Source organism: Falco punctatus (genome assembly GCF_963210335.1).
Source record: "Falco punctatus genome assembly, chromosome: 4".
Lineage (NCBI taxonomy): Eukaryota > Metazoa > Chordata > Aves > Falconiformes > Falconidae > Falco > Falco punctatus.
Genome location: NC_137583.1, coordinates 112,009,968 through 112,033,432, shown reverse-complemented (window position 1 = coordinate 112,033,432; position 23,465 = coordinate 112,009,968). Strand labels below are relative to the sequence as shown.

The following is a 23,465-nucleotide window of genomic DNA, read 5'->3' as shown; positions in this document are numbered from 1 at the left end:
GGTTGATCATACACTCTTATCACTTGATCAGTCTCACCTCCCAAATAATTTATGAACTTGCCAACCAGTTGCCAACAAGGAAGCAGGTGGGTCAGGGACAGACACAGTTACTGCCCCACCACTGAGTGAAAGCTCAGTTATGGTATTAGACAGCCAAGAAGCTATTGAGGCTTTCCAAGTTCCGCAGCACATAAACCAGCTGCTTCTGCAGTTGGCTGGCTCTTACAGAGTTTCTGTCTCTCTATGAAGAACTCCAGGTTTTTCTTATTTGGATGTCAGCCATCTCTTCTTGAGTACTTAGAGAGCTGATTTTTAAGGATACATCTATATCAGCAAGTTTATGAGGTTTATTTTGTCACCCTGAGGACTAGTAGCATGACATGGCTGGCATCAATGTGTGTTAGCTTTTCGTTTGCTCTGCTCACCAAACGACGGCAGCAGCGCAGAGCTGGCTAGGAGCGATTCCTGGTCTGTACAGCTCCTTCCTTCTGCTGCAGCACTGCGTAGTTTCACGTGGGAAAACCATGGGAGCGAGTGTGCTTACTCTTAAATAGGATGGGCCCTGTCAGACCAGTGGTCAGGCGTGTGCCGAGGCGCTGTTCAGTTCATCAGTATTAAGATACGCTGTTTGTCTGTCTTGCTCTCTTGGAAGCACTTGGTGAACCTAGAAAGCCTGCATATCTTGAGATAAGCAGAGGTCGTTGAGCCGAAGAATATGGTATAAGAGACATGTCTGTAGTGAGAGTGACATGTGAGTGTGAGGCTCAAATGGGACATTTGAGGACAGAGGATTTTGGTGTTCTTAGGGGTTGTGAATGCTACATGGAAGTTGATATTAATTTCCCATGATACCAGTTCTTTTGTCTGCACCGATTGTCTCCATTACTCTCTTGTGCAAATTTAAATCTTAAAATTGTCAGATGAAAGACTCTTGCATAGTCCTTTTCAATCCACATTTCTTTCAAATAAGGGGATGACTCTATCTTGGAGAACTTGCCAATTTTTTTCTATTACTATATGAAATACCATCACTGTAATATTTATATCCTAGTTGTCTTGCCAAAAATGAAGCTTTTCTTACATGGAGCATTTCCTATTCTTTTTTTTTTTTCCCTGGTGTCAAATTAGACTGTCATTTATGGCCTGCGCAGAAGATAAATGTTTCCAAAATGCGACCTTCTTGCTTAAGCAAAGATTGTTCAAAATGTAGACAGTAATAATTACTCATTTTTCCTCACAGCTCTCTTGTTATCAGATCACATGGCACCTTCGTTATTCTGTATTCAAAGGAAGCAGTGCACAAGGTCTTTCATAATACTGGGAATTCACTGGGGGGAATGCAAATGAACTCTGCAAATGTGCCACATCGTATCCATGCCTGGCGTGATTTTACCAAACTTCACTGAAGCTAAAGGAGATAGAAAGGTTATGCCATGGTGAGGATCTGATTACCTTCTTTTTATGACTACATTTTCAAGTATATGCTGTGTCCTAGATTTTTATTGTCCACAAAAAATAGTTAAAAAAGACATAATTATCTAATTTGGATGTTACATTATGTTATAGCTAGGGCTGTGCTGGAATTTCCTCCCTAACAATATGATATAGTAAAAATCACTCAGTTGTCACTTTGTGTTTTAGAGACAAGTATTGGAAATTATAAAAAGTGTGTTTGAATTTGAGCTCTAGAATTAGCTATTCCAAGAATTAATTTATCAAAGGATTGAGAAATTGTTCTTCTAATCTTCATCCTGACATGGTAATCTACAGAATTTGTAAGTAACTAATTTTACCTATTGCTACTTTTTTATTGGATTTAATTGTTTCTCTTTATTCCCTGCAAGGTTTCTAGAATTCAGTTTTCCATATCCTCTCATCTAGTCCCTCTCTTCTTAGGCTTCATAGCAGTTCTATTTAACTGTTGTCTTCTGCTTTGTAATCTGCACTTGTAAAATTACAGCTCTGTATTTGAATAAGTCTCCACTGCAAGCAAAAGATTGGTGTATTTGTATTTTGTGCATAGTTCACCTGCCTTTAAACTTGCTGTTTTCAGGGCTGTTCGCAGTATAACTGTGACAGTTGAGTCCAGGATACTCACTCAGGTATCTTTCCTTTTTCTTGGTCGAGTTTTCAGGATGAATAACTTTGGTAGGACTAGCCTGTGCCTGGTACTTCTTCCAAAGACTTTCACTAGGACTTGCTTACCATGTTCAGCAACTTCAACTGTTTCTCTCCTGTTTGCCTTCACTCATCACTCTGTTCACCTCCTGTTCCGTGCTTGCTTGGTATGTTGTTGTTCAGTGTTGAGAGGCTTTTGTTATCCCCATGACAGTGGTTATCCACATGAGCTCCAGTAGTACTGGGCTGGATAAGCACAAGATTAGAATGAAGATTAGAACGTCCTACCAAATGCACTCCAACATTTTCAGAAATCTTTTTGAGGATTGACCACAGGCAAGGAGAGAACAGACAAGTTCTGGGTATGAATTAGTAAATGTAGAATTTAGATGCTAGGATAAAATTAAAAGTAAACAATCCTAAAAGGTCAGTATTACCTTCTCAGGGATCTCCAGTTCATATAAACTAGTGCAGCTCCTTGTAGATGCAAGTAGTTCTTTTAAATCACTCCTAACAAATTACATTGGGTAGAGAAAGCACCTTCTGCCCTGAAGTTCAATAGAAGATTGATATGAATAGGGCATAAATGGTAATCATTCCATACAAACAAATTTATAATATTTAGGGAGGATAAAATATTAGTTACACTACAAGACTAAGGAAAACACTAAATTCTGATTTGTGTTTGGCAAATGGTCCAGGACTTAGATTTGACTTTTCTAGTCAAGTCCAGTACTTAGAGAGTTAAGTCCAAATATGAGCAATATGAGTGTAGGAGGGTGTAGAAGATGTAACTTCTAGAAAGACTGTGAATGGTTTGCAGCTTTGGAGGTGTGATAGATTCAGTTTGGCACCACTGCTCTAGCAAGGGCACTTGTGAGAAGCACATCACAGCAGCGATGGATACCTGTAGGCTCTCCGTTACTGGTGCTACCATAGCAGGGATGGTGTGCAGATTGGAGAAGGTGGCTACTAGAGGAATAAGAGAGGAGAAAATGGGGTGCCCCAAGCATCAGCGTTACTCACTGTATCTCTGGTGTTATGACTGCACGCAGAATTTTATCAGAAAATGAGAGGGAGGAACAATGTCTAACCAAAGGATATATATGTCTAATTGAAGATACAACAGAGAAGAAATTTCAGAAAACTCACAGAAGTGTCCAAGGTCTTTGAGAATCACAAAACATGCCTAGCAGATTCTTCTTGTGTATTTCATCTCTGATTCAGAGTTTTGGGGTGGAGAGCATTTATTCTTGTATGGTTTCGATTGTTTCTCCTGTGTTTGCCTTTCTTTCTTTTCAGCCTGATAAAATTTTTCTGTAAGTTCCAAGATCTTTCTGTGGTCTTTGGACAGTTTTAGTGTAGTTTTCATCCCTTGGCTACAACGGATTTCTACATAGACGTTTCTGCCATTTGCCTCTCTATGCTGAACACATTCGAAGTAGGTGATGTTTTCTTCTGTACCTTTAGACCAGCTTACTGATCGGCCTGTCTTTGTAACATCCCTGGACAACCTGGCCTCCGTGGTGTTTTTGCATGGCTGTCTATTACATTTCTGCCTAAATTCTTGAAGATAGGGAAGAACGTTACTTCTTACAAATATGAGAACATGCACCGCTGTTTGTAATTCTTGCAGGAGTCAAAGGTCACCAGTGATTTAAAACCAGTGGTTTCTCTTGCTGACACATTCTCAAGTACTTCCTAGACAAATGTGCAAATTGCCTATGGTTAGAAGTTGTTTTAGGTTCCTGTAAGACAAGTATTTTTCTCCGTTTGACGATAAGTGCGATCAGTAGGGGGGCCAGAATAGCTACATCAATTCAAAACTGTTTTAACATGAAATAGTCCTCCACATCCCATTCCATGAGACAGAGGAAAACGTACTGCGAGATCTTGTGTCTCTGGGAAGCTGGTAAGCATGTTGGAAATGGAACAGGCAGTAGTGAATTCTCTCCATTTAGAAATATAAAGAAGTAAATGGACTAAAAATTAGTGGAACATGCAGTTAATTCACAGTGCAGTCTAAAGCAATGGCTTGGGGGCTCTGATTTATTGAATATTTATGGTTCACTCACCAGTAAAGATTTCAGTGAATTCTCCTCTCTTTTATGCCCCATTTAGTATTTTACTCTGCATCATTTTTCTTCCTGTCTGTCATAAAATGGGAGGCTATCATTGCTTCTGTTTGCCTTCCTTGCTTCTTCCTCTTACCTTTTTTCATGTCTTTCTCTTTTTTTCTTTTAAGATTTTCACACGTCTGCCTTTCACCTACCCTGTTTCCACCATGGCTCCCAAGAGAAGGGATCACTTGTGCTTTTCTTGCTGTTGTACTTGGCCATATCGCAGCCTTATGAAAACGGTGTCATTGATCTGAAGCCTTCAGTAATCTCAGAATCCCAGGCAGTTTGTGCAGCCATGAGAGAGTTTTTTGTGAGATATAGCCTGACCAGTGCTTGTGACCACAGGCCATTTCTTAACTGATTTTGCTAAAAAAGGTGGTAGAAAAAAAAAAAAAAAAAAAAAAAAAAAAAGGACATACCCTGTGATTAAGCATAAAATTCAAGCTGCTTTACAAAATGCATAAATGTCCCAGGAAAGAGTTTCTCTTCAAGAGGGTATTTTGAATAATAGTAAAAGATTTTCTTGTTTTGACTTAGTTCTACTGAAATTACTCCTCTTTGCTCATAACTAAAGGTTAATTGCAGAAACTGTTGTCTTGTGTTTTCTAGTGCAGAGATGTGTTTTTGGAAACTGTAAGATAATGGCAAGTCTTTTCCCTTTTCCATGTAATCTTCTTCCCAGATACCGTAGAAGCTTTTTCCACCGTTACTATCCAGTCATCACTTTCTCTCATCTCTGGCCGCTTACAAACCTGGGAAGTGTTGTCCCAGGTCAGCCTCCTCCTTTCTTCAGTCCTCTTTTTCCTTCTTTTCTTTCAGGTTTGTGCTGCTCTTCCTTCTTCATCCAATTTTCTCTCAGTGGCAATTCCTGCTTACTCCAGAGGCAGAGTGAAGGTGTCACTCCCTTGGCATGCCTGACTGGGCTCTGCCCTGGCTCTTGTTGCTGTGGGGTAAGTGATAAACTCTTCTGATACCATTTGGCTGTTTTCTATTGGAATTAACAATATAGATGCCTTAGGATTTGAGAAGCCCTGTACAGCAAAAATAGATCATTTCATAAGAGGCATACAGGAAACACTCCAGTCCTGTCTTAAAGGCCTGATATCTGTCATTTTGCTAATTAACCAAAAGCAAATACAATGGCCAAAACATGTGCTAACTCCAGTAAGTAGGTCCGCAGATACAACTGAGGGACTAGAATAACCCTTCCTTCCCAAATGTCAGTTGCTCTATGTAAGCCTGGTGATATTAACAGCCAGTCACAGATTTATTTTCCTTGGAATATTTTAGCCAACGCTTGTTTGGACATCTCTTTCCGCCTTTGTAAAGAATAGCCCCTAAAAATTTGCATACAAAGTAAGGTCCGAATCTCCTTTTCTTCCCGTTCTTATACTGGGGTTGTGGTGGGCGTTGAAGCAGCTTGAATAGATTTAGAAACTCAAGAACTGGGTTTGTGTCACCGTCACCCACTGGATGTGCACCTTCTGGCTGTCTGCGTGCCAGCCGGTCCCTGTGCGGCGTTACTGCTTACAGCTATCAGACGGAGTAACTGGTACCAGTGTGGAGAGAGGGGAAGGAATCTGCGGTTGTACGCTGGAGAGGGAGTACAACCTCTTTGCCCAAGGACCCGATGAAGTTTATTAGCCACCAGCTTTGGCTTGGAGCCTCAGCTGTGCGCCGGCCGGCGCCGGGCCGTGGCTCACCGCGTGCCTGCCTGTGATCGCCTCAGCCTGCCATGTGACGATCGTCTCCCCTTCGCCTGCCTCCTCTCTGCAGGTCATTCCGTGATTCTCCCCGGCTGGTGCCACGCTGCCAGAGCCGGCTTGGGGGTCCCTGCCATCGTCACCTGCGCTGCTGTAGACGGGCTGCGTGGGCGGCCGTGGCAGGTGCCTCGCTGAGGGGGCTGAGGGGGCTGAGGGGGCTGGGGTGCACTTTCAAGCTCATCAGGCTTCTAAGAAAGCAGTGGAGATCACTGAAGGATCGATAACTTCATAAGCTTAAAAAACCCAAGGCTCTTTGTACCCCTCCTTGCATACTTGTTGCCTTCCGTGGTGTTTCCAGCTCACCCCTGCTAAAAAAAAAAAAACAACTGGATTTTTGTGCCCTGTCGCTGCCTGGTTCCTGCGGCAGAGTTCAGAGCTGTCTAGCACAGGCAGAAAAGTGAGGAAAGGAGAGGCGTGTAATTCATAGCCCTGTCTTTGCAGAATCCTTCAATTCTAGGCTTTTTAGGATCTTAGGCAAAATGCATTTAACCCTTTTTGATACAGTTAGATAAACTCACTAGTGCTGTAGCAAATAAGGCTGAAATATTGCAGGGCACAGTCCAGACTAACTAAAAAAGAGTTTTCCCTCTGTTCAAGCAGCTAAGCAATGAAAATTTCCCCTGTAACCATATGGCAAATGCATTTAGAGTTTTAATATCTGGGTGATTATTCTCTTTCTGTTCCTGATTGATATGAAATGTGACTTGTTTCTTTTCAGAAAAAAATTGTGCATTAGTGAGTTTCCTTTCAGGGAAAGGAATGTTCTTACGCTCTTCATTTTAACAAGCTGTCTCTGTTGTCCCAGCCAGCATGAGACGATGCTGTTGTGCTGGCGGTGAGACTGCTCAGGTATTTGTAGGTGGAGTAATTCACAGCGATCTAAAAAAAGATTTACTTGCCTCTGCAGTTGCAGTACTTCCATTCTGGAGTGCTATTAGGTTTGGGACCACCTGTTTGTATAGGGGATTTTTAACCATGAGAGGCTGAGGATTTCAGGAATGCCCAAGGAAGAGCCAGCTGGCTTTAGCCAAGGACAGCACCAGCCCCTGGGCAAATCTCGGTGTAAGAGACTGATGCTCTGACATTTGTCCTCCTTGCAAACCCATGCAAAATACACATGGAGTCGTAGTGAAATGAAGGGGAAGGAGAGGGGAAGGCTGCAGGGGTCCCTGGGGCTGTTTCCAGGGGGGCCCTTCCCCTCCCTGGGGCTTGTGTGAGGGAAGGGGCTGGGGGCTGGGGGGGGCTCACACGGCTGCAGGCTGGTACCCGCGCTCCGGCGGCGTACGGATGCCTCCTGTAGGACTGCAAGGGAAAGAGAGATGTTTGCAAATCCTTGTCATTTGTATTTTCCATCAGCTCCTTCTGCTTTATTTTAACAGCTCACGAGAGATTTGAAGTGTTGTTAGGGTAGTTAGTTGTTGTCTGCTGAGCCATGGGGGTGTGACACCCGCTTGCATTAATTTTTAATGTGATACCAACTTACAGATACCCATTTATTTGAAAGAAACAGATAGGATTATGTGGAAAAAAGAGAAGGGAAATTATTTTGACTTAAGTATATTGCTTTTCCAGATCCTTAACTGATTATATTTTTCCCCTTTGAAAATACATCTGGTCATCAGAACTTAGTCTTTTAATATCGAAACTGTTTTGTTGGGGGTCTTTAAAACTTTTTTTTTTTAATTTAAGCATTATGTTCTTATATAATTCAGTTTTTAGATATTCAGGAAAGATTTCACTAATCCAAGCAACTGTTGATGAGTCTCTTTTTCGCAGTGGTGTTAACTGCTGCTGGTAAATACCTTTCCTGCTCAGTTCCCAGCAGGTGAAATAAATGGCAACTCACAAAATAATTTGACACTTTACTGACAGTGAGTTAAGGTTTCTGTGTCATCAACATGTGTAAAGCAGTACTGGGTGCCTGCATCATGTCTGTAGATGAGAAGTCCAAGATAAGACAGGAGAATGCAAAAAATATGGGTGGTGACAGGGGAAACTTGCAAGTGACGGAAAAGTGAACCCAGAACAGAGATGCTGAAATAACAGAGAAACTATGACAGTGTTACAGGGAAACAGAAGGGGAACTCCAGCAAGAGAGACGCAAAAGCAAAACTGAACCAGAAAGGCTGGACAGGCATACAGCAAGGAGTCTGAAGAGGAGTTAAAAGGGAGGTGATGAGAGAATGATCACAAATGATCACAGAAAAATAGTTGGGGGGCGGAGCGGGAGGGGAACCAGACAGGAGATGGGATGGGGTGGGGACACAACAGGGGAGTTGCAGGGGTGTATTAGGATATCAAAAGAATGAGAGGGGCTGGGTTGAAAAGGACCACCCTGAAGAAGAGGAAATCTTGGCTGCAGTCTGCCGTCCCCTCTCTGTCAGAGATTTATGGGAGGTGATCTCCTCTCTAGTGCTGGTGTGTTAATACATCATTTCACTTGCTCCATTTTAGATATTTCAGGAAAGCCTTTTGTTTGCTTTTAGCAGAGAAAGCTTGTTATCCAGGGCTCGTGTATGCCTGGATTCTGAAGCATACTGTAATCATGCTGTCCCTTATGATGAGCAGTGCAAGGTCTATTACTGAGTGATTATTTTGGCATAATTGACACTTAGCTCCTAATTTTCCTTTTTCAGGGTTTCCAAAAATACAGCAACAGTAACTGGTAGTTTTTTTGTTCATCGCTGTGTAACAATATTACAGATTATTTTTAATTAGGGTAGTTTGAAGTTAAGCTAATGATCTTTTTTTTCCTCTTAAAAGTTCGACACAAATACGACATCTTATCTACATTGCTTTAACAAAAACTGGAGAATTTTGGGTTTAAATGGTGAGAGAAAACTGTAAAAAATTCATAGTGGTTGTGGGAGTTGAGAAGGGGAGTCTTAGATTCTCCATCTCTTTATCTTCGAACCAAGTCTAGGGACTTTTCTGGAAGATCCATTTTATCCAGGGAAGCAGACTGAGCTCTGCAGGGAGATGGTGAGCTGCAGCGTCACTATTTGCTTTGAAGGGTGCTGTGAACACTTCAGCCCTGTGAGAAAGTATCTGAACAAAAAGAACAAGTGATCCTCCCTAATTATGGTGCCTGTTGAAAATACATCCCATGAGCCCATTTTCACTTGGAAAGACATTGGTCAACGTGTGGGTTAAGGAGAAGAGACGGTGAGTTCAGAAATATTTGGATGGAAATGGAGAGTATCAGAAATGTAATCAATTCAGATGTCTTTGATTTCTTGGGAGAGAAGAGCGAGCCCTCTTCTGTTTCAGTACTCAAATTGCTAAACTTAATTTTCAAAGGGCACAAGAAAATAGCACTGTGCAGTAGTTCTGAAATCCATGTACTAAGCTTAAAGAACTTACAAAAGTGCCTTTGCTCTAAAACATGATCTATAATATTTTAAAATAATGTCTCTGTCTCCAAATTCAACATGACAGGCAGTCCAGTCTCTTTTCCTTACTTTCAGTTGGTGTCACATATCAGCCCTGAGCACTGATTAAACGAATCAGAACTGTTTAATCCATCCATCTGAAAGTAACAGCAATGTACATCTCTGCCATCTCCTTTGAGTATTTTGCTGCTGCTGCCTTGTACGCTGCTCCTCTGCTGCTTAGCACCAAACAGCTCACGCTGTTAAGCATGCCAAGGATAAATTCATTATGCTCTTTATTTTATCGTACTCCAAAGTGTTTTACAACATGTAGTACAGCAAAGAAGCAGCCTGAAGTAACATTTTTGTCTTCTCCCTCTGCCTCTTAAACTTCCCACTGCCCACCCCCACACACTTCCCAGTTACCTCTTTCTTCAGACAGATGCTGGCTTGGTTTTATTCTCAGTTTTGGTAACTGCCGGCGGGATGCATTCCAGTTCAGTGTCACCAGTCTTTTTTCCTCTTTGCTTGGCATGTTTCAGCTAGCTCAATTTAACTGCAAAGAGTTAAGATTTATCAATTTGGTATCAATTACTATTTTACATCCTGAGGAGAGTTACGGGGAGAATGCAGGCAAAACTCCCATCTAAACTCTTTTTGGAACTTGCATTGGTTTTGGCTGGTTTTTTTGCATGCTTAACAGTCAGTCAGCCAAGGCCTAGATAGAGAGAGTGCATAAAAATGAACAGACTTCACCCTTATATTTTCTTTCAGATTGTATATAGGCTTATTGCTCAGTCTTCTTTAGGACTATTGAATGGATTTGATTTGTACCAGCTTAATCTTAATTCTTGGCTTCAAACTACTTTATGGTTTCTAGCGGACTGCGGTTATATCAGATTATTTTTTAATGTATCAAGTCTTTTTTGTTTGCTTTTTTTTAATAAGAAGGCTACATTAGCAATAATAATTTCCTTTGCCTACAACCCTGAATGGGCATATATTGAAAAGTACAATGTAGTATTAAAAGAAAAAACCCAAACCCAAACTGGAGATAAATGAATGGCAGAATAAATAATTTATGCTAATGAAATTACTGCAATTAGTAGTTCCACAATGACCCTTTTAAAAGCCACAGCTGTTAATGTCAGGAAGTGCTGTCACTGCTGACCTTATCATAAGAGAAAGTGACAAATTGAAAATGCAGGGAAGACCAAGCCTCAAAGAGGTCTGTTCGGGAACGATTAGTGTTTTCTGAAAACCAGTGTGAATTACAACCAGCTGCTCTCTGGCTCGGCGTGTCTCCCATGCTGTGCCATTTTGTTAAGCTCGATAACAATAGTTATTTTGCCCCATTGAGACAAGTTGTCTCGGGCCACTTCCAGCTCTACCGGAACCCACTTCTCCTCTCACGGATTTACAAATAAAACTGTTGTTAGAGGGCTTTTCAGGGCCGCCGGGTAGAGACCTCTCATAAGGATCATGTGTAAGGAGGTTGTCTTTTGCTAGGAAGAGGTGTGCTGCAGGGTGCATGTGTGTCACACACAATGGAAAAAGGAGAAAAAGGCTGAAACGCATTTCAGTCGGAAGCCAAGCACTGCGCAAATCTGCATAAAATATCCATTCCTGCTGACTAGCCTTGCTTTTAGAAATACTTTTTTAAAGAGAAATTTATGCTGGCTTGGCCTCAACTAATGATGTCCTGATTTTTTTTTATTTGTAAAGCAATTAAATTCTGCTTTCCCTAAATGCAGATCATTCTTTATTTAGTTCTTGGTTTAATTTCTGTTTTTGTAATCATAGGTGAAATAGGTATTCTTCTAAACTAGCTTTTAAAAGTCACAAGAAAATAATGAGGTTCTTACTGAGAAAAATGGCAAGTGTTTCTGCATCAACCTGATTGTAATATTAATGATGTAGGCTTAAAACATTTAACTGCAGCAACAGCCACTCTTGAGCAATTTTCCCAAAGTTCCCTAAGCATTATTGACAATGCTTTGGTAAATTATGTGTGACTTTCCTAAGAGTTGGTGTAGCTCATTTAATTCATATTAATTGATTTTTAGGCTTCCCTTGATTAATTGAACTGCGTTTGTCTTGTACAGAATGCAATAAATAATCATTAAAATGAGGGAGATGTGACTCCACAAATTATAAAGTTTAACTTTGCTAGAAGTCATAGAGGACAAAATAGAAGTTACTTACAGTGATGGTGTTAAATAGGTTTTCTTAATATTTCCCTGTTAATTTTGCATACAGTACTCTTGCTTAGACATGTATATGCATATATTCTAGCAATATAGGTAGCTAGGATCTTTTAAAACAAAGAAAAATGAATTTTGGTGGTTCCTTATTTCACCTTTATCATAGGGAAGTATACTGTAATTCAAAGTAGGGTAGTAGTATCTTGTATTTGCTAGGTCAGTTTTCAAAAAATTTGGAAAACGGACTTTTGAGCTTCAGTCCAGGAACAACCTCTCTTCTTGCTGTGCGAGGTAAAGACAAGCATTTTACCTTTGCATTTTGCTCAGAAATACATGACTAAATGACCATCTGGAGCTGTTTTAAATATGCCTAGCCTGTTTTGCTTATCATAGAGTATGTCAAAAGAGTTTTCCAGTCTCAGAGCTGCATTTCTTCCCTGTGATGAGACAGAAGCCCCATGCAGTGATGTGTGGAACCCAGCACAGCCCCCTGGGGCCACGGACCGCTCTGGAATCCTTTCTGCAGCATGCTGAGATCTACTCGGAGCTGGAGGTACACTTCGTGTTTTGATGCCTGGGTGGCATGTAGGGAAGTGTGTCAACTGTCACAGATTAGAGTGACTCTAAACTCCATTTAATTACCTGATTTTGGAAACTGGGGTTTGTTTCTTTGCTTCACATAGAAGCTCTTTGAGTTCTTTACCTGTCTTTGGAATGAAGGGTCCATCCATTTGAGCAAGGACAATGTCTGGCGGGGGAGTGATGGTGCCACAGTACAAGTGTGGGAGGGGAAGCAAGTGCCACAGTAAAAGATAAACCATGGAGAGAGAAGATGCAGTTCTGTACCTGGAGATTTTGTGTGCAGCCAGTGACCAGCTGAGGGGTAATAAAAGCAGGAGGAACAAGTGTAGAGCCTTTCCATCAGCTCTTGTCACCTCCTTGTGGGGCTGGTGGCACTTAGCCCCCGGTCAGTGCTTCCGCCTGCAGTTCATTTGTGGCCGGTCAGTCCACAAAGACAGAAGGGAGGGGAAACTGCTTTGGAGCTTTCCCCCCGCACACACACACGTGTTCCCTAATCCCTTTTGCAAATGCTGAAGACAATCCGTAATCCATTACATAATCCATAATTAAAAATAAAAAGTATGTGGTTTTATAAAAAAGTGCAAATTAAATACTCAGCTGCAGTCTTTGCATAAAGTTGCATCTTGGTGCTACTGCTATACTGCAATAATGGGAGCTGGCTGGCTTTTTCCCACTTTGCTAGCTGAAGACCTGCAAAAATAAATGGTCAACAGAAAAGGGTGACTGCTATTTTTAAAGTCTATTTTTAATAAGTTATCCCATGCTTCATTATTAAAATTAATTTTTAAAATTATTAAAATACTCTTTTTTTTTTCTCTCTCTGAATTCTCATTTGATGATGACCGAAAGATAATTTGACAATTTCAAGTGCTGGATGCTGTGCTAGCAGACAAACCAAAGCTCCTATCTAGCCAGGTGCTTGAACACTGAGCCATTTTTATGGAGCTCTATGCAAGTACATCAAATGCAGCACCGTTTGGTTTTTTCTATAAAGAAAAAGACATAAAAGTCTTAAATAAATTGAAAAATAAAGCGATTGGAGAGATCTGGGATCTTTACAGTCATCTGTTACAAGTCAGTATCACAGCTTTGTCTTCTCATTTCAAAACGGTCAGATTTTTAAAAGATAGATTTTGTAAGTTTTATAAGATTTCAGGAGCCCACCAAACAAGAAGAGCCCTCAGGATCTTCCATGTGATGAAAGTTTAAGCCCTCAGATTTGTCTTCCTCCTTGTCTTATCAGCCATATCCAAATCAGGTTAATAAGAGCCTCCTCTGGTTAAAATACAGCCTTTTATAATGAATAGCTGCCAGACAAAATGCATGGAGGGATGGGGGGGGGGGGGGAGGGTAACCCCCAAACCCCCCGATATCTGAAACAAGTCATTTGTACTTGGAAAGATATTGTCGCTGGATATTTTGATACGTGTTTCTAGCCTGGCAGGCAATAAATTGCTATTTCAGCAAACCAACAGGTAGTCTTTGTTCATCAGTCTCTGAGTCTATCTTAACCTTTCAGCAAACCTCTGCTGGCATTAGCTGCTCGGAGTGATTGCTAAGCATTTGCCATAATTTCCTTTTGCTTTTATGTTTGCGTCTTTGCTAGGTGCTGCAGGTGGGCCTTGTACCACTGAGACACCTGGTCACAAACACAACCTCAGCAGCTGGACAGACAATCTGAGCATCTCGGGGGAGCTGTGGGGCCTCTGGTGGGAGCAGTTATGCTGTTCTTATTAAATTCTTCATGTCAGCAGAATTATGTGAGCTACAAACAGGATCTACCAAAGGAAACAAAATAAAAAAGGAAAAGACAGCACTTCCAGTACTGAGACCCATGAAACGTGAATTTTATTTTCAGTTCAGATTTTTGGGGCTCATTCCAGAACCATACCTAATGACCCATGCTCCTGAATAACGCATTACCTTTTGCCCTGTAGGTACAAGAGCTAAAATCCAAACTTGCTTCTCAAGAGGTAGAACTGCAACTGAGAAATCAAGATGCTGAAGCTTTAATTGCTAAGATAGAGTTTCAGACTGAGAAAGTGAGCCAAGAAAAGGCCATTGCAGATGCCGAGGAGTGAAAGGTTGGTCTAATTCCCCTATTTAGTGCTGTTGAGCTATATTTAGCAGAAAATAAACCTTTTTAGGTGAGCAGTTTTGAACAACTTCCTCTCCAGGGAGCATAAAGTCTAAAGAATTATTATACTTACACATGTAACGGCATTTCACACTGTGATTACCACTTGACCTTTCTTTACATTATGCCTTTTCCCTACCTTTTAGCTGTTTTAATGAGATGAAAGAACAATAAATACTGAGCTCATTCAAGCATTTAATGGATGTGGATCTTGAGAATCAGACCTGTTTGTAATACGGTAAAGGTCAGAGAGTCATCTCTGAGCACTTCAGGTTTCTAAAGGCTTTGAGGCTCTAGGTAAATTGAACAACTCAATTGATACAGAAGTTCATTCCAGTATCTCGCAATATTACAAGGTGCAAACCTTGACTTTCAAGATTATAATAGCATTCCTAACAATATGTGTCATCAGTGCTGAATCTCCTTCTTTTTGCTCTCAGTTCAGCCTATTAATATTAGTTATCAACATCCATGTTGGAAATATAGAAGTTTGCATGCATTAGTCCTCACCACAGGCTGAACAGAAATGCATAATTTCATCTGGACTCTTAAGATTTTCATCTACTGTTACAAGCTCAGTTTTTTAAATAAAACACCAGCAGTATGGAATGCTATAAACTGAAGTTCCTCTGCCTGTAAAGTCCAAAGAGCTGATTCAGCTCTGGTGTTTTGCTCTGAAAACTGATATACGTTGTGTCATTTATCAATCTCGCAGAGAGAAAATTTTAATTGACTTGTCATAGTTGTTAATGCCTGATTGTGAGCTAAGGAAACTTCAGGTGACAAGAACTTTGTAAACAGTTTTCAGATACTGATCAACAGGGAAGACTATGCTGTGAGCAATGAAAATGGTCTTTCATTCTCTTCTGTTTAGTTTCTTAAAAAAATATTATTATTAGGTGATATTTAGTAGTTTTCTAATGACCTTGTGTCTCATCCTGATTTTATTGAGGGAAAGGTGATTTTTGATGCTGAAATAAATGAAGCCTGGATGAGGACCTTTATGTTTCTCTGGTTTATGCTAATTATGGACTTCAGCCTTTTGCTTATCCATATCTTACACAGGACTTAAAAATTGCTATGAATTTTGAAGTCCAAATAGTGCAATAAATTAAACTTGCACAAATTGGATCCAACAGCTCAACATCCTACCAAGCACTTTTCAGTGGTGCTTTTCCTGTATTAGTTCCATATGCTTCTGATGGATTTGGATGATGAAAATACACCCTTAACACAATTCTAATCAGCTCATTAAGCAACTAGGTGAAACACACAGAGTGATTATTGTGGGATAATCACATCTTTGGGCCACTTTGTTTCAGGGATGAAGTTCAGCACATGACGCTAATGATTACTGTACTCCCCTGTTCATTGCTTTATTGCACTTCTGAAATGTTTTCATTGGAAACAAAAGTGTCATTTTGTGCTACGTTAGTCTAGAACATTTTCATAAAGTGGATGGTAGTTTCTAAATATTAATCTTCTGTAATTATTGTTACCAAAAAAAAAAAAATCCAGCAAATGAGAATACATCTTCCAGGTAAGTAATTTGTGAATACTGTTCATAATGGATAAAAATTAGTCACCCTTTAAAAAATTATTTTGGCTTTTCTGTTCTATAGATTTCAGACTGGAGTTTATAAGAGTGTTTTGAGTTTTACAACAGTCAGCCATTGGGAGGTATGGCCTTAGAATGAAGCACTACTTAAGAAAAGGTGAAGAGTGGAAGTCACTTTAGATCAGACTCATCAGGAAAAGTGGGGTCAGCCTGGATGCCCCATAAATGCAGCAGAGCTACGTATCTGTGTAGTAATCAACAAAGGTCTGACTATGAACATGACTGCTGAGGTTTTAAAATAGTAGGCAGTAATACCGCTGTCACTTTACTGGCCATTTGCGTGCTCTGAATGATGCCAGCCAGAGGGGGTTACAGATGCAGATGGTTATGCCATTGCCTTTTAAAATGGGACCTACCCCTTCAAAGGAAGAAAACATGCAGAGCATAGTGTAGGTATATGGGTGATAGTGATACCGCCTGACGAGTAGGAGCAAGGGTGGATCCAGACTGACTAGCTTTTTTGATTTACCTTCCTCAGCTACAGTGCATTCTTTATTTGCATGGTATATTTGAGCCACTCTACTCATGGTCTGATTCTAAGGGCTCACTGCTTCCAGCTTTTCTAACAATTTAACCATCAGTGAAGAGCTCTGTACCGTAGAAGTTATTGATGTAAAGGGGACTAAACTTCTGAAGACAGTAATTAAAAGCTCCTTCATCTCTTTGTGAGAGGAAGCAGATTCAAGAAATACTGTCCTAAGGCTTATCTGCAACCTGCTTTATTTAATTTTTCCTCCCTTAAAAAAGAAAATCATCCTGTCCTGTATTTTCTTTGGGCATCAGCAAGCAAAGAATAACTAAGCATAAGAAAAAAAGAGACAGAACTCGTGTGACTTAAATTAGCTGTTTGTTTTAATGGAAAATATTGTCACACTGGAAGCACTATGTATGGTAAATTTAATACTTTTTCGCCTGGTTATATCCTTAAAAACTATAACAGAAGGAATGTTGGGCTGTTACAAACTTTTTGCTTCAAGTTAATTTCAGTAACAGGTCTCAAACCATGATAGAGAAAATATAAACTAAACCAAAACTGCAACTGTATGTACAGTATTTAATTTAAAAAATATGTTGTGGCTAAGATGCTGACCAATAAACATTGGGGATTTCGTTCTCCAAGCTACATCACAAGGGATGGGGGAAATACTAACTTTTATTAGTAACTCATCATTTGTAATGTAATGCATATAGGTTTTTAGTCTTTGTTATTTCCAGGGACAGTGTCTATCCGTGTCCCATGTAATAAATGTGTACGTGAAAAGTGCCCCCAACAATTGTAGAAACACGTTTTGTAAGGATATTAAGTTCTTACAGAAGCTTGTTACTGCCAATGCATACTGCTTGATCCACGTATTACCATCTTGATCACTGTAGTATCCTCTTTCTCTGTAATTAGATTTTGTTTAAGCAAGACCTGACAGAAGATGAGCCTGTGAGATGAGCATGAGGTACAAGGATAAAGATGAACCAAATGTAACTTAAGTTCAGCCCCAGGTAATGTGTTCTTAAAAACGTGTATGATAATCTTCCAAATATGCAGTTGCAGATGATACAGAACACCCTCCAGGGCTACTTTACCAAATAAACTGCACCAATGAAATCATAATCAGCTTTTAAACAGATAATTAAATAATTGCAGAAAAATTTGTGAAGGTGCTCAGCTTTCACTTAAAACTGCTGCTAGCTGATATAAGGTCACTGATCTAAGCCACTGTTAAACCAAAATAAGCATTTTGACAAATCTGTTTGATCTCCAAACCTGAAATTAAGTAAGTACGGTGTTTTCATATAGGATACTTCCTTTTCTCCTGTTCTCGCCCTTATTGAGACCTATGGTTTCAGATTTGGAACTGAAGAATTAAAAGAAAGAGGCAGATTTACCAAAAGATGGAGGCTGGTTTGACAAATCTGATACATTTACATATACCCCAAAGATGCAGTGGATGTTTTGCTGGTTAGGGAAATCCCCAGTGTGTCACTAGAACTGACCATCGGCTCCCTGGTATTTTCTCTGATTTTCTAAAGGGGAGCCCTTGAAAGAGGAAAAATGAGGGAGTGAGGGGGGAAAAAAGGTCATGGCTCTCAACATCTTAGTGAAAAATCTTCACTTTCTCTCTGCCGTCTCTTGTTTAGCTCCAGCTTCTGCATTTGAACATAGATCATGAAATGTTTGCAACTTACCTGCTGAAATGGCATAAGCTATTGAGTTCTCTCCTGCGTCCAGTAACTCCTCGGAAGTAAGAGACTGCCCTAATATCCCCCAGCTTTTTTTGTACAGATACTTTACTGGGTCTCCTGCCCTGCTTTGCTAAATCTGTCACCTTTGCATCCCACAGTATTACACAGAGTCCTAAACTCAGGAGTCCTAAATTCTTGTGTGTCTCAGACAGTGATCTCCAGGTTTCTGTTGGCAACCAGGAGCATTCACTACCTGATGTCTTCACCAGCTTACAGGCTCCTTTTTTGAAAAGCATCCATGCAGATAGGTGGTATTTCACATGCATACAGACATGCTTGATTATGGTCTGGTGGATAGGTTCGTGTCCTAGAAGGACAGTCTTCATACTAGCTGTTGTTCATCAAGAGATATTAAAAGCTTATCTAGAAGAAAAAAAAATACTGAAATACATATTACCCTTATAGTTCCTGTCTTTTATGTCCTTAGATAACGAGATGGCAAAGAAAACATTAATTGTAGTATTTCATGTTGTAGTGTCCTACACCGGAAAGAAACTGGGCATCACACAAAATCTGTTAATCCAGTATCCATTTGAAAAATGTATGTAGTCTGTTATAGTCTCATGGAAAGGAACAGAAATTGCATAAAGCTGTTGTTGCATGGCCGTTGCACAACGTTGTGGTGGTAGCGTGCTGTCCTTTGTTACCCTGGAGGAGAGGAGGCTGTGCTAAGCAATAGTTGGTTGATTAACCTGAGAGGTTTAGTCTTACGAATGCTGAACTAGTCTTTGAGAGACCCATATTCCATATTCCTTTCACCATCAACCTGGTGAGTGCTACCAAAATTGTGTGGAAGTGCCATATTCTTTGGTAAGCCAAAGGTAAAACGTTTTTTTCATCAGGTTAACTGCAAGTATATTTAACATGATAATAAGGCAAAGTCATTGAGGCCAGAATCAGAGTACCCTATGAAGAAGAGAATTTGAAAAATGAATATTTCAAGTATAAACCATTTTTATCAGATAAAGCATCAGTACCAATTTCTTACTTTTCAGTTTGTAAAACTGAGTGGCAGAGGATGATGGAGAATATCCAGTTGTTGTAGACACCTAGATATTCTTTATGATGATACAGACATTTGTCCATAAATATAAACAAAAATGGTTTCTGGTACACCAATCCAAAACTATGCTGTTTCTTCTTCACCTCTTTTAAATTCTCAGTGTGTTTTCTGCACAAAAGGGTTAGTCAGCTGGTTTCCACCTCCTGTCTTGCACTACTGTCCTTAAAAAGGCAGAGCAACATGCAGGGATGCTTTGTGATTCAGAGCAGCAGGGAATAAAGGAACTTCGCGTACCAAGTTTTCTTTCTGGAGCAATGAAAATAAATGTGATCTAGCTACCCAGAGGTTAAACTACTGCTTTAGTAGAAATATCAGATACAATATGAGGTCATAAAGTCACCGAGATGCCTGTTAACTTGAAATGATTGTAGGTAGCTGATTTGCCAGCACACCCCTCTGTCTCCAGCTCTATATCCTATTATCCTCAGTATGTGCAAGGCTTCACTCCTGAGCAGCTGCGTGTGCTAGCCAGCATAGAGCGTGTAGGAGCTTTACTGAAGCAAGCAGTGGTGACTGCCTTCTGGAAGTTCTGGCACTGCAAAACTCAGCTGTCATTGAGGGTCCAGCCCACCCACTCTTAGAATCTTGGAATCATAGAATGGTTTGGGTTGGAAGGGACCTTTAAAAGTCATCTAGCCCACCTTCCCTGCAATGAGCAGGGACATCTTCAACTAGATCATGTTGCTCAGAGCCCTGTCTGATCTGACCTTAAATGTTCCCAGTGATGGGGCATCTACCACTTCTCCTGGCAACCAGTTCCAGTGTTTCACCACCCTCATCATAAAAAATGTCTTTCTTGTACCTATTCTGAATCTCCCCTCTTTTAGTTTGAAATTATTATCCCTTGTCCTGTCTCAACAGGAGTCTGTCCCCATCTTTCTTATAAGCCCCCTTCAAGTATTGAAAGGCCGCTGTAAGGTCTCCCTGGAGCCTCCTCTGCTCCAGGCTGAACACCCCCAGCTCTCTCAGCCTTTCCTCATAGGAGAGGTGCTCCAGCCTCTGATCATCTTCGTGGCCCTCCTCTGGACTTGCTCCAACAGGTCCATGTCTTTCCTGTGCTGAGGACTCAGAGCTGGATGCAGTACTCATGAGAGTGGAGTAGAGGGGTAGAATCACCTCCCTTGACCTGCTGGCCAAGCTTCTTTTTATGCAGCCCAGGGTATGGTTGGCTTTCTGGGCTGAGAGCATACATTGCCAGCTCCTGTCTAGTTTTTCATCTACCAGTGCCTGCAAGTCCTCCTCTGCAGGGCTGCTCTCTATCACTTCATCCCCCAGCCTGTGTTGATACTGGAGGTTGCCTCAACCCAGGTGCAGGATCTTGTACCTGGCCATGTTGAACCTCAGGAGGTTCACATGGGCACACTTCTCAAGCTTGTCAAGGTCTCTCTGGATGATATCCTCTCCCTTAATTGTGTCAACTGCACCCTCAGCTTGGTGTAATCGCAAATTTGCTGAGGGTGCCCTTGATCCCGCTGTGTCATTGATGAAGATATTTAACAGTACTGGTCCCAATACGGACCCTTGAGGGACACCACTTGTCACTGATCTCCATCTGGGCCCTGAGCCTGTGGATGTAACTATCTAGTCAATTCCTTATCCACCAAACAGTCCACCCATCAAATCCCTATCTCTCGAATTCAGAGAGGAATGTTGTGGGGGACATGTTAAAGGCCTTACAGAATTCCAAATAGATGACAGCCATAGCTCTTGCCTTGTCCACTGGTGTAGTCACTCCCTCATAGAAGGCCACTGAGTTGGTGAGGCAGGACTTGCCCTTGGTAAAGCCACACTGCCTGTCTCAAATCATCTCCCTGTTCTCCATGTGCCTTAGAGTAGCTTCTAGAAGGATCTGTTCCATGATCTTCCCGGGCATAGAGGTGAGGCAGACTCTTCTGCAGTGTGATGATATAAACAGGAGACGTTAGTCCTCACCGTGCAGAACAGATGGACTCTAGAGCCAAGCACAAACCCACCTGAGTGTCAGAGTTCTAGAGGTCTTCTTTATGCATGACATAAAAGAATGGGGTTAAAAATCTTTGTGTATACAGACATTACACTGCAAGTGTGAATGCTTAAGGAACTCTGATTTGATTTACAGCCTTATTTTTCAACGTAAATCTTAAGAGTCATTGTTTTAATATGTAGTAGCAATCTGAGGAGACACATATCTGAGACAGGAGGAGTGTGCAGACGACCTGCTGAAAGCTGTACCTGCTCTTGTTGGCGCTACAGCAGCCTTAGGCATGTTTAATAAAGTAAAGATCAATCAGTTTGATGTCTGCAAAAAAAAAGAATTGTTCATCATTCAAATAGTTCAGGCTTACTAAATGGTCATTCCAGTGCTCAGCTGCCAAACACAATCAAATTTCCATCTCTTCTCTGGGCAGCGTGCTCCAAAGCAACAGGTGAGCAACTGCTGTACCTGACCTGACAGCCACCAATGGCTGTACTCAATGTTATTTCTGCAGTAATGGTTTTACTGGTATATAAAGGGAAAGTGCCCAAAGACTGAAGCTGGAAGGCCACAAAAGGCTTTATGGGAAGGCTAATGATGAATGGGACATCATATAATATCTGAGAGAGAAAAAGAACAGTTAAATATGAGAGCTAGAGAAAGAGAAACTAAATTGCAACTTCATTTTCTTACAGTTTGTATTTAGGGGCATAAGATAACGTCCCTGAGTTCTTCTTTTCCGTGTACCTTTGGTGACAAATTCAAGCCAGCCCGAGTGCCACTGGGATTTATTAATTGCAGAAATACAGGAAAGTCAAAGGGAAAGCATTTAATGGTATTTATCTGCCAAACTCCTCAAGCAAATAACAAAATGTGTTAGTGAGGGTGAAGGCCTAGGCTTTTTGGGGAAATAGTATTTTTGCTTTGTACTGCGTAATGTTTCTAAAACAATAAGCTAGTGCAGGATTCCAGTTTTACATTTCTGATGGCAATAGGAGTCAGCTTCTGGTTCTCTGAAATGGAAAAGTTTTGGTGAACTGGGATGTCTCTTCTTGGAGGTTGATGACTTCTTACAAGGTTTAATCAGCTATAAGGAGCACATACAGTATTGTCTGCAGGTCGTCAAGGGGCATTATTTGGAGGATCCAGCTTTCAATCCAAATTATGTTCGTACAAAATCCTTTACAGCAGCTGGTCTTTGTGCCTGCCTCATCAATACAGAAAAATTCAATGAGATAGACGTTAATATGTATCAGTTCCCCTCTTGACTGGCTCTGATAGGGGAGAATTTCTGTTATGGAAGTTTTTTATTTTATTATTATGATATGCTCTGCTTAGTATTCTAGGAAGAATGTAACAGCAACCACAGATAAAGTGGGAAGTATTTAGTGCTTAACAGTATATACTCATGTATTTATTTTCAGTAGAAAGTAGCAAAAAAGATGTGGCTGTCCAGCATTTTTCAGTTATCATTGTGATGCAACAGTTGGGAAATATTGTTCTCCAGATGTACACATTGCACTTGAAACCTCGATCTGAGGCTGGCTGTCTTGAGTGTAAGACAGAGCTTATCACTTGTGAGTCCCTTAAGCACCTGGCAGCGGGATTCCTCCATTCATCCTAGTATTATAGCATGTTACCATTTAATTACAAAATAGTAAAAACGAATCACTTTTAGTTGAAATCCACTCAAGCTTAATGCCTGTGATTTCATCTGTATTCTAAAACCATGATACATATACATTAATTTTAGTTGGAGAGTAGACCCACTAAGGATGCATTCAGTTCTGCTTAAGGTATCCTTATGTAGGCTATAATAAAAACTGTAGGTTTTAGGTCATTAATGAAAGAAATCTCTGCTTTCTCACCATTGTGTAGAAAGATGGCTCTAAAGTAAATACATGTAAGGAGAGACTACCAGGATTATCTGAAAGTCTTTCATCAGGAGTCATTTGTAATTTTTCTAATGAATGTGATACCAACTTCTTGTCTAATGTGCCTGGGTTGCACGTCTTTTTCAAGATGTATTGTGAGGTAGAGCCAGAATGTGCATTGGCTCAGGCAAATGCTGCATTAGCAGCAGCTACAGAGCAGCTAGAATCCATCAGGGGAAAAAGCTTCTTGTAAGTACTGCTTGATTAATAAGCATCCTTTTCTAGTATCTTGAGCCCGCTTATTTTTATTAGTTTTATTTATTTATTTCATTTTTTTAAAATATTTCATTTATATTATTTCCTAGTTCAAGTATTAAATATGTTTTCATAGGGATTATTACTATTTTCCCCACAAGCCTACTG

At 40.6% G+C, this 23,465-nt stretch overlaps 1 protein-coding gene across 1 annotated transcript in view; it reads left to right on the top strand.

The window, feature by feature from the left end:
• DNAH11 (dynein axonemal heavy chain 11) overlaps positions 1-23,465 on the top strand; it is a gene marked incomplete at its 5' end in the record, with an annotated part of 158,358 nt that overhangs the window by 84,788 nt on the left and 50,105 nt on the right. Inside the window, 9 exon segments of the mRNA XM_080383229.1 lie at positions 1,241-1,405; positions 4,813-5,188; positions 14,096-14,237; positions 18,579-18,692; positions 21,375-21,490; positions 21,649-21,723; positions 22,164-22,423; positions 22,922-22,964; positions 23,047-23,291. Coding sequence (XP_080239355.1) covers positions 1,241-1,405; positions 4,813-5,188; positions 14,096-14,237; positions 18,579-18,692; positions 21,375-21,490; positions 21,649-21,723; positions 22,164-22,423; positions 22,922-22,964; positions 23,047-23,291 — 1,536 coding nt within the window.